Raw genomic sequence first — 12,020 nt, forward strand, 5'->3', positions numbered from 1 at the left:
AAATATATATGATGAAAGCACATATACATTTAGAATGTATCAGAACTACTTCCTTTGTAACTGTTAGACAGTTAGAACAGGAAAAAGGAGTCCAAGATAGCAATTACAGACAGTAGCGACTAGAAGAAACATCCAGAAGGCAAACAAAGAAAAGACAAAGCCCGTGAAAATGGGAAACCTCTTCAGGCTGGAGTGAAGACCTCCAGCAAGAAAACATGCCCAAGCATGCCCCCTTCCCTGATTGGCTGAACATACACTATATTTGCATTTCCTTTCCTGATTGGTCTTGGAGACAAGCCCTATTTTGCATGGGACAGAACTAGTCAGGCTCCAGGGTCTCCTTAGGACAGGGAACAAAGGACACAACAAGGAAACCCTAAAGTGCAGCAGGACCACTCCTACAGGACTGGTCTGCTCTGAGAGTGTTACTGTGTGCCTGCTTGAGCTGTCTTGGTCTGTTGTTTCAATTCTTTGCTACAAGGAGACAAAAAGTGAGGGAAAAGAAGTGAACCAACATAACTATCAAAACGTATGATTAAAATAAAATGTGATGGTAACTTAAAATATGCACAGGGGTTCAGAGATTTTCAAAATTATATTGGGGGTACATCAGCAAAACCTCTGAAGACTACTACACTGGACAATATATACCAACCCTGGGAAAAACTTAGATCCCAAGAGAATCTGCATTTCCTTGGCTTTACAGAAGATGGAGGTGGGCCCTTGCTCCAAGATCCCTCAAAACTCTTTCTTTCCCTCTCTTTGAGTACCTATGAGATGCCTTGAACATGATAGTTAAAACATAAGTGCTCAGTGCTATAAATATTAATCACATTTAAAGTATTTAAAAACTGAGGTTCAGAAAAGTTGTTCAAGATTACATAGCTAATTACTTAAAGAATCAAGATAAAAAAAGAATAGTTTTTTTACTCTTTAGTATTACAGAGATTTCAGATGCACATTATTTCAGATTTTTGATCACTGAAATTGCCCTTACACGTTCTCCAACAGCACCATCCCGTCCTGGAGTACCATCATTACCAGCTGGACCCTATAAAGAATCATATTTGAAAAATGAATTAACTGAGTAATAAAAAAAAAATTCACATTTCAATTGCCAGAAAAATTACAGCATATTTTCCACCTCTATTCCACATTACAAATTAGCATTTATGGAAACTTCAGTAGAAGAAAGTTTCTGCCATATTTCTATTATTCTGATTTGCTTGTAAAATTATTAACACATTCTTACACTTTTGGTGCCAATTTTAAATAGTTTTATTTAAGACACTATTTTCCACTTACAGTACAGTGCTTATAAAGTGCAATGTTATTTCATTTCCCTGTGTACATATTCCTTAGTCAAGAATTAAGGACGCCCAGTTATTTACCATAACAGTTCAACTTTAAAACTGTCCTGGAACTGCTACAAATTTGGGCTCATCAATGTTTGTTGTGAAACATACTAAGTCTATACTCATTGGCTTAATCAACCTCTTCAATGGTGGACCCAGAGGAGCTGCAACCAGACAGAGAAGCTCCATCACCAGAGAAGCCCCCAGACATTTCTTTTACTGTGCCTCCCACACTTAGTCTAAATTCATCTTTTTTTATTTTTATTTTTAAGATCAAATTATTCAAAATAAATAGACAGCAATTACATTCCTTGTATTTTGTTTTCTTTATATTACCAGTGAGTGGTTTCCCTCACTTTTACTTACCCAAATAATATCCTTAAAATTTAAAAATAAAATATCTGTGTTTAGACATTAAATTACATTTTAAAATATATAGTCTTCCTTTCCTATTTTATTTTTATTTTTTTCCCACAGAACTATATTTTTACCATTTGAACAAAAATTGTTCTGAAAGGCATTAATTGTTTCTTTCAAGAAATGTGACACTAAATGTTTGGCAATTTACTCATTAAAGCCCTGAAAAGAGGAAATTTCAACCTATAACTTTTCAAATCACCTTCCAAAAGTTGATTTCCTCTCAAAAGAGCCTAAGGGAACTGGATATCCAAAATGTTATATATAAGGATATTTAAGTAAAATGATCTCTACTTACTTGGCCCTCTTCACAAGCTTTAACAATTATATTAATCCTATTACCGTAACACTTGACAATTTTGGCAAATATGCCATTACAGAATGAAATAATAACAAGAGAAAAGATAAACAGTTGTAACCTTTCACCTTCAAAACAATTTGGCAACAACCTAAACCAACTAAAATACTTGGCTCCTGACGAGATGAAGGCCAGTGCAAGACACCAATCTTATTACCGTTTCCTTATGTCATCATTTAGTCAACTCTCTAGGGAAGAAAAACACATCAAAAAACAGCACTAGAAAACTTCCTTCAGGTCAAACATACAATTTCTAGTTTCTAAATTAATTTCCAAATTTCAAAAATGTCCCCAGAACACCCAGATAAGGAGGGGAGGATGATCTTCACTATGGTACTCACTTCCGGTCCTGGTTCCCCCACAGGGCCATTCGAGCCTGGGGGCCCAACAGGTCCAGGTGGACCTTTATCTCCTGGGGCACCAGTTGGTCCTACTTTTCCTGGTGTGCCCTGAAATAAAGTATAAATAAGTCAGCCACTCCTGAAGAAGCTTGAGGGGACAGTTCACATAAAGGCCATGTTTAAATGGCACCCAGTGTCTCCCTCTAGAGTGATAACTGTCAGTTATCACGCAACACCGGTATCACTGCAGTGCCTTCCCAGAGGTGCGCCCGCTTCTTATCACACCCATCCTGATGCATCGATGGCACCATCCGTGGCACCAGTTCAGGTGCATTTTGGGTTTTACTCAGAAGCACTGTTTTCAGATCTGGATGCCCGTCTTGAGTCTGCGTCACTGAGATCTGCTCATCTTTACTCTCCTGCTTAGTCTCCTCACTTTATTTCTGTATCCTGACAGTTTGATCTCACTGTTGGGAGACCAAATATTCCAGGTTCCTTGGCTCAACCCTGAGAACAATAAGACTGCTCTAGACTCCCAGTCTGCTGGTTTCACATCTCCACCCTCATGTCCCGAGTTCCAAGTCCCCTTCCAAGTCCCCAACAGTAAATCTATCTCCACATTCCATATAAAAACATCATCTTTTTTCCCTCAAGCATGTAAACTTTCAGCAGTAAAATTTAATCTCTTCAAAGCTAACAGTGAGTTAAACTTTTATCCATACTCCAGGGAATATGAAATTCTTAGCACCCTCCAGGGACTAGGAGATTGCTTTCAGAATCCTTCTTTATAGTTCACCCCACTTTCACCTCCAGTATTACTTTAGCTCAACTATTTCTTCCCTTTGATGGTTTATGAAAACTTGGTCTCTGAACTGTGAAATATGGATTTTTCCATTAGGCATGTTTATTTAAAAAGAGGCTACCTACTCACCAGGAGATTATCCCCCTTCTCTAGCTCCACGGATATTTTTAATCGTTAAAGAAAGATTTAGAGTCACCAAAAATTCATATCCTTATTTGTCTAAGTTTCTAGTCCCAGGGTTAAATAAATATATTTTTCAAAGGTACTTATGAATTTGACATTTAAAGTCAAAAGGTTTTTAAAATACTCTGTATTTGCGCCTTTAAAAGATTTTGAATTTAATAAGAAAAAAAAAAAAGATAAATTCTCCATTCACAAACAGTATTGCACATAATCAGATGAAGTATTGACCAGTGCAGCTACTTACTGCTGGGCCTGGAAGGCCAGGCATCCCTCTCTCCCCACGTTGCCCCGGCATGCCGACGATTCCTCTTTGCCCAGTAGTTCCAGCTGGACCAGGGGGACCATCTGGACCCTAATATTGAAGACAAACTAAAATAAGAAATTCTCCAGGGAAAACTATACTCAAGCACTTTATAATAGATGACAGCTTTATAGGTTTTTTAGTATGAGTATTATTATTACTCATAGTAATATATTGTCAGTAATATTAAGTTAGTATTAAGATTCTGTTCTACAAAATCATACTAGAGATGAGTAGCCAAAATGAGTAATCCACACTGAGCCTCTAACATTATTTAAAAGTGAGAACTGGTTAGAATTAAACCAATTAAGCCATTATTAAAGCTGAGAATTAGTTGAAAAGAACTTGAAGATAATGTGAATATTGACAGAATAAAAGAGGTAAATATTCAGGCAGTTTTCCTTCTTTTAAACTGACAAGAAAAATTTTAAAACAAAGAAAAGAAGTTGGGCTCTACCTAAACATATTAATGTTGAGGCATTTATATATTCAGTAAATTGCTTTAAAATGTTTTCTTAATTCAGTACAGATATTTAACAAACAATTGTTTTCTTGTTTAGTTTTTGAATACCATATCCATTACTGTTATATTTTTATACCTGTACATGTACTTTTTCCTAGAGTAGAGAATTGTAAATTAAAAACCTATAGGGCACAATGTACTCAATGTGCTCGGGGTAATGTATAAACAGTTTCTTTGTAGCAGTAGTTACTATGAGTTTCTAGTTAGAAGTAGTCTAGAACCAAGATGCCAAACTTACAGGTTGCCCGTCTTCTCCTGGGTCCCCTTTATCTCCTGGGCCACCAGGAGGGCCAGCTGGTCCTCGATCTCCCACTCGTCCATGAGACCCGGGGTCCCCACGAAGACCTGGAGGTCCTTCCTTCCCGGGCTCCCCTAAAGGCCCCGCAGGTCCTGGAGCTCCCTAGTATAACATGGAAAGAGACCCAGAGGGCAAAGTGCAAGCCATGTTAGAATACCAAATAGGGGGATATCTGCTTCAGAAGCAGAACCCCACGCTTCACAGGTCCATTTTTCCTGTTAATCACTCAGTGGATTTAAACAAAAAATAAAATACACAGCTGTAGGTTCATTTCATTATCTGCAGACAATTACCTCTGAGTCATCATCAAAAGTGTACTGACAATATTATAAATCAGCTAAACTTCAACTAAAAACTAAAAGTGGTTTGAAATTGTAAAGGAAAAAAAATGTGTTTGAAATTAACTTGAATTTTCAAACTCCATAAGGCTCTTCACCAACAATGAATATGTATTTTCTTTTATCTGATTTGATCTTGTAATGAAAAAATAACTTTTATTATAGATAATCTCAGAGATTCTTCCTAACTGAAAGGAATGATTATTACCACACAATACCGTGAGTGTTCAGTACCTAAATGAAGTAATAGTCAAATATTGGCGAATATAGTCAAATATAGGCAAATATAGTTAAATAGTCAAATATAGTCAAATAGCCAAATATTTTAATAGTAAAATATTAAAAGGATTTGTAAATAAGCTCCTTGAAGAAACATTCAATGATTAAAGATGATTCACTTGACAACATACCAGTATGAATTATTGGGACAAGAACTGTCAACATGGGATAACAAATTATTAAGTCATTAAATAAAAGAACAAATAATAACTCAAATGTATGTGTAAATATCATTATAATACATATATGTGTGTATTTGTGTGTACTTTTATGTGCTGTGTGTAATTATTCCACTATCAGTGATTTCAATTATTGAATTGACTTACAGCAGGACCTGGAGGTCCAACTCTGCCGGCAGAACCAGGAAATCCTGTAGCACCCTAGAAATATAATATCAAATAAGCAATTTTAAAATAAAAACTAGTTATATATACTTTCTAGGGCTTACCTATTTTACAGGGATACCTAGGACTTTATATCCCTTTTCTTATTGTGAGCAATAAATTTTTTTCTTGCATCCCTCTTTTGTGAATGGATCTGGATTAACTGGTAGGAAGGATGCTAGTTTTCTCTTGCCACTTTCCATTTATCTTGAACATATACAAGTATATTGAAGAGGAGCACTAGGATCACATTAGAATTTCTTATAACAGAATTACATAAAGTGGGTCCTGTTATTCATTCCCTCTTCCATAGTAATCTATTATTTAGATTATATATGAGGCAACTGGATCTCCAAAGTCATAAAACTAATTTTAATGCAGATTGTCATCCAAGTTAAGCACTTTTCCGCTGCAATATATACAACTAAAAATTGGTTGTTACAGCTTCAAAGGAACTTTAAGATGGCTATAAAGTACTAGATATCTGTGACTAGTTATGCATAATTCCCAGAGCTTCAAACCAACTTACAGGTGGACCCTGAGTTCCTCGACCACCTTTCAGTCCGGGAACACCATTAGGACCCTAAATAGAAAAAAACAAACAAAAGGGTGCTGCAGTAAAGAAAGATGGTCTAAACACAAGGTCTAAACAGTGGGCACTGGACTCAAGTTGTATCTTGTTTTACTTTAAACTTACATGAGGCCCTGGGGATCCTGCCAGCCCCTGTGGTCCAGGAGAGCCAGCATCTCCCTTCTGCCCAGGCTCTCCAGGTTCACCTTTCACTCCAGGCTGCCCATCAGGACCCTACACCAAAGAATAAATAAGGAAATGGTTGCAACACTTAAAGACAAATATTTCATAATAATTATCATTTATTCATATATTATAAAATGGTGATTTGTAATCAGTATAAAAGCTTAGAAGAAAAAAAAAGACCACCCCAATGAGATCTCCGAAGACAGTCTGAAAAAGTAAGTATGTCACCACATTATTTATTATAACAAGTAAGTATATAATTCAAAGTAATGCAGATGCATCCATTTTGTGCCAGTCCATGAAAAAAAAAATGTATTAAAAATCAGGCTATTGCCTAGAAAACTATGTTTTCCAGAATCTTGAATATACCTTCAAAACAAATGACAGTGATAATTAATTAAATTCATTGCTGTAGCAAGAAGAACGATCATTTGTAAATTCAGGACATTTAAAAGTCATACCTGGGGTCCAGCAAAACCAACAGCTCCAGTTGGGCCATTTTCACCACGTGAGCCCTAGAAGACAAACATTACTGTAGCTTTCACACATGATTATAAACAGGAACAGTATTTTAAAATACAGTTTTATAAATCTGTAGTGTCTTGAAATGTACACATAGAGAAATTAGGCATGTTGCTTGAGGAAGCAACTAACGGTGATATAGAGATAAGGGTCATAGAAAAAAATTGCCAAGGCCCAAAGTCTCAAAGAAGCTTCTGATTTTTTAGTAAATGAGCTGCTTACATAGACTGTATAGAAATAATACACTGATTTTTTTTTAAGTGTAATAAGAAAAGTAAAAGGTGAGAACCAGGAAGTTAAAAGAAACCTAGCCCAACAGGCATGGTTTCATATAGATGTCAAGATAAAATGATGGCTTGTTTTACTGCTCAATCTCATACTAAAGAACAGCAAAATACTGTCACTTACGGGATTGCCACGGGAGCCAGGTGGGCCGACCAAACCTCGAGGGCCAGGTTCTCCCTGAAAGGCAGATTTTAGATGGTTATTATCCAAAGCATGGAACAACATACTGGTTCCAAAGAGGAAAAGGAGTATGTCAAGGCTGTATATTGTCACCCTGCTTATTTAATTTATATGCAGAGTACATCATGAGAAATGCTGGAATCAAGATTGCCAAGAGAAATATCAATCACCTCAGATACGCAGATGATGCCACTTTTATGGCAGAAAGTGAAGAACTAAAGAGCCTCTTGATGAAAGTGAAAGAGGAGAGTGAAAAAGTTGGCTTCAAGCTCAACATTCAGAAAACTAAAATCATGGCATCCAGTCCCATCACTTCATGGCAAATAGATGGGGAAACAGTGGAAACAGTGGCTGACTTTATTTTTCTGGGCTCCAAAATCACTGCAGATGGTGACTACAGCCATGGAATTAAAAAGGCGCTTACTCCTTAGAAGGAAAGTTATGACCAACCTAGACAGCATATTAAAAAGCAGAGACATTACTTTGTCAACAAAGGTCTGTCTCATCAAAGCTATGGTTTTTCCAGTAGTCATGTATGGATGTGAGAGTTGGACTCTAAAGAAAGCTGAGCACAGAAGAATTGATGCTTTTGAACTGTGGTGTTGAAGAAGACTCTTGAGAGTCCCGTGGATTGCAAGGAGATCCAACCAGTCCATTCTAAAGGAGATCATTCTTGGGTGTTCGTTGGTAGGACTGATGTTGAAGCTGAAACTCCAATACTTTGGCCACCTGATGTGAAGCACTGACTCATTTGAAAAGACCCTGATGCTGGGAAAGATTGAGGGCAGGAGAAGGAGATGACAGAAGATGAGACCGTTGGATGGCATCACCAACTCAATGGACATGGGTTTGGGTGGACTCCAGGAGTTGGTGACGGACAGGGAGGCCTGGTGTGCTGCAGTCCATGGGGTTGCAAAGAGTTGGACACGACTGAGCAACTGAACTGAACTGTCCAAAGCAACAGCAAATCACAGTATAACTGTAGGACGTGGTGCCCTATCTATTGGGTGGATGGGAGGAGAACTCAGAAATGATCTAGCCCAGCTATCTTATTTTATAAAAGAGAAAACATTACGAAAAAGAGCTAGCATTCAGATCTCAGAATTTTGAGTCCACAAGATAACAATTTTTGACATTACCTTTTCTCCAGTAGGGCCTGAAGGACCTGGAGGGCCCAAGGGACCCGGAAGACCCTGTCAATAAATGTAACATAGGCATATTGAGGGAAAGAATGCGCAGAAATCTTCACGTTTAAATAAACAAACCAAGAAGGTACCATTTTGTTACAGATGACTGCTTTTGTAAAACATCACCTGTAATAAATGATACAACCTGTATATTCTCAATATTTTATATCTAGTCTAAAACAATTCCCAGTGGATTTTCTCCGCAAAACGTTTCAATCTGTTTCATCCAACTCACTCATCTATACACATAACAGTGTCTTTAAACATTAGTCTGAAACCAGTGCTATCCTTCAACAATGTTTCTGTGTTTCTTAGCTTGTTTAATTTTACTAATCTCTATTTGAAATTTGACAACAGATTGAAGAGGCTTTTCTTATTTTGTACAGCATACTTTATTCTTAAGCTATACAAGTGAAATATCATTTCTTTATTTTTTATAAAAGTGAAATTGTGCCAAAGCTCTCAGTTTTCCACATTCCTCTGTGATGAAGATGAATGGAACCACCCCACTGCACTGAAGGTGAGGGCGTTCTTTGGCTCAGAGTATAGCAGAGTGACACGTGGGTTTTTCCTGACACACAAGCACAGTTTTTAAACTGCTGCACAGCATTGGAAAGCCCTTCCTGAAACAGATTTTCTCTCTGATATTTGTGTATTGCTTTTTCACAAGAAACTCAGATAGTCTTTTGCCGTTTAATTTATGTATGCATTACAGAAGAAACTTAGGGAATAAAATGACTTTTTAATTTTATGTTGTATTTTAAGACAAGAACATGAGAAAACTGTGATGATCTTAAATTCTCTAGATCTGTAATGAAACAATATTCTGCCATTTACCTAATGCTGCTGCTGCTACTGCTAAGTCGCTTCAGCCGTGTCCAGCTCTGTGTGATGCCTTGAATATAAAGGTGACTACACTAAAATTTTTTCCCCTTTAAATGAGATAAATTCTCTGCTTCTTGCCTAAAACAACATATTTCCATCACTAAAAATTAAGCAGTCATTGCTTAAGTCTTGATCCTATTGCACTGCAGCTTCAAAGTATTCAACAGCTCAAAGGAGCAATAGATGGATGTTTCTCCTTAAAATAAACTGCCAGCACATCGTTCCTTCAAACAGCTCCTCACTATTTCCTGTGCACTCCAGACCAGCTGTGATGTGAAGCACAAACAATAAACCAGACTCACCTAGACCACTTTTGAAATATTGAATTGAATGTTAGATTTAATTGAAAGGCAAAGATACTTTGATTTCATAGTTTGCTAAATTGTTTCACCTTGAACTAGCTTTCAGAAAAAGAAAAAAGGAATCATTATAGTAAGACTAAAACTTTCCTATAATGTACTATTTTTTATCAAAGGTTAATATAATCAGTGTATTAATAGTGACTCAATGGGCAGAATCAAAATATTAACAGCGGCTCAGTGTCATCTCTTTTTTTAATAGCAAAACTGCTTTTGTCAGGGTACAGCATGACAACTAACAGCAAACTAAGTCATACTGAATCAGAAACTATTCAGCAAATATCAGGAGCTATTTTCAGAAAATGTTGACTATCTGAGTGATTAACTATCTGCTCTTACCTGAGAGAATCATTCATGTCTGAAAATATATTTTCGTTCTGATTGTTTGATTATCCTTAGAATTGCAAATACATTCTAGTTTTGAGGACACAAAGCTGTTTAAACATCAATTTCTGGAAGGGCATTAAGCAATACTTCTTTACATTTCACTTGTTCAGGCTCATTAATGATGATTCATCACGCAGTAATTTTCTCACCCCTGACAGCTAGCATATTGAGAAACATTTATCACACCTTTGGTTACTCTGTAAAACTCTACTTGCCTATACTGGAAGGAAGTCTAAGATGACTCATTAGATTAGCATTTTAATCAACAGAAACATTGCATATGGAATAAATATGATAGAGATGGAAAAAGAGGGCCCCATTGCTTAAAGCATCAATTTCACATGCACAATAAAAATGTATCTTATTTCATTCTCTCAGTAATGACTTAATTTTTTTGGCTTGTTCTAATTCAAGGTAAGCAAATGAATATCCACAGGCAATCAATGTCAAATCTCAGATTTCATCATTCTCCCAAATCCTGACCACCATGGGAACATGAAGTTTATTCTAGAAAGTTCAGGCAAACTCATACAGTAACGGTGATGTTGATTCCTAGCCCTGCCACCGAAAAGAATGATTTCACTTACTCTTGCTCCATCATTTCCAGCTGTACCTTCAGCACCTTTTTCTCCTATGCCGCCCTGTGAAAACACACAAAAGGCCATTTAGTCACTTAATTGTCTTTTTCCTACACTGGCATCGAAGCTTCATGAAGGCAGGGTCTCATCTCTAATGTTCACAACTGCATCCCCTTGGGCCTAGAACAATGTTGGGACTGTGCATTTCCTTAGTACACGTGCTGAAAGAATGGACAACTTGCAACTTAGGAGGGCAGAAGTAAAAGTCTGCCCAGAAAATCAGTATCAGTAGAAAATCTAAATGGATGAATAAAATAAATAAATAAACTTACTCTGTCACCCTTGGGGCCAGGAGTTCCTGCAATTCCTCTTTCTCCTGGCATACCTTGGAGACCCGGTGGGCCTGTATCTCCAGGGGTTCCAGGTGGTCCTGGACTGCCCTAAAATGAACCAACAATAAGTAAGCTCATGTATATTATGGTTTAGCCACATGGAATCCCTGTTTTGGTAAACCCAAAATAGTAGAGTCTTGGCAATTACATATGGTTCAACCTCATGTTCATATTTTTCATTTAGGAAAACTGTCTCTGAGGTCATTATTTTTTCTTTAAATAATACCTTTCTGTTTTGATTGTTGCTTTGTTTTCAGATTTTCTCTTTGGGAAAATTGGGTACTGATTCAAACAAAAATGATAGAGTTGCCTTTTTATTTTCTTTTATTGGCAACATCATAAGGATTCTAATAAGAAAAAGAAGACATTACATTTAGAGAGTACATTCATTCTCTCACTAAAGAATCCATGAAATGAAGCTGGTTTTAAGGCTTATTCAGTAGCGAAATTGAAGCAGATCTTATACAATCTCTGGCCCTTGAAGGTGATAAGGTATCTAACATCTGATCACAAAAATTTCTGCTCTGGTAGTTTGCACTGAAAACGGCCACATTATCTTCTATCAACTTTACAGCGGCACCCAAAAGGAAATGGTGCTGATTTTTGCCTTATAATGCACTGTATTTTCAGATTTCAAAAATGACATACTTTTATATATTTAGTGAGCAGAACTACAGAAACTGAGACAAGGGAAATGGAGCATATGATTAGGAACATCTCCTAATAAATTATACAATTTTCCATTTCTTGCCTCTGCTTATAAATAAAAGTCCTTAGGAAAATATATAAATAAATTTTAGAAACGGTTTTGTATATGAGGAAATATCACTGCCTCGTGTACTAGATCATAAACCCCATCAAGGAAGAGACTCCTTTATACCTGACTCTTTAACGTCAAAGGAAAGTCAAG

The 12,020-nt window shown here is 36.8% G+C and overlaps 1 protein-coding gene across 1 annotated transcript in view; it reads right to left on the reverse strand.

The window, feature by feature from the left end:
- COL5A2 (collagen type V alpha 2 chain) overlaps positions 1–12,020 on the reverse strand; it is a 148,504-nt gene that overhangs the window by 15,321 nt on the left and 121,163 nt on the right. Inside the window, exons 34-45 of the mRNA XM_005675868.3 lie at positions 11,051–11,158; positions 10,728–10,781; positions 8,462–8,515; positions 7,266–7,319; positions 6,797–6,850; positions 6,276–6,383; positions 6,108–6,161; positions 5,522–5,575; positions 4,519–4,680; positions 3,701–3,808; positions 2,472–2,579; positions 998–1,051 (exon numbers count right to left, since the gene is read on the reverse strand). Of these exons, the coding sequence (XP_005675925.2) occupies positions 998–1,051; positions 2,472–2,579; positions 3,701–3,808; positions 4,519–4,680; positions 5,522–5,575; positions 6,108–6,161; positions 6,276–6,383; positions 6,797–6,850; positions 7,266–7,319; positions 8,462–8,515; positions 10,728–10,781; positions 11,051–11,158 (972 nt within the window). The remainder of the gene's footprint in view (positions 1–997; positions 1,052–2,471; positions 2,580–3,700; positions 3,809–4,518; positions 4,681–5,521; positions 5,576–6,107; positions 6,162–6,275; positions 6,384–6,796; positions 6,851–7,265; positions 7,320–8,461; positions 8,516–10,727; positions 10,782–11,050; positions 11,159–12,020) is intronic.

Source organism: Capra hircus, chromosome 2, assembly GCF_001704415.2.
Source record: "Capra hircus breed San Clemente chromosome 2, ASM170441v1, whole genome shotgun sequence".
Lineage (NCBI taxonomy): Eukaryota > Metazoa > Chordata > Mammalia > Artiodactyla > Bovidae > Capra > Capra hircus.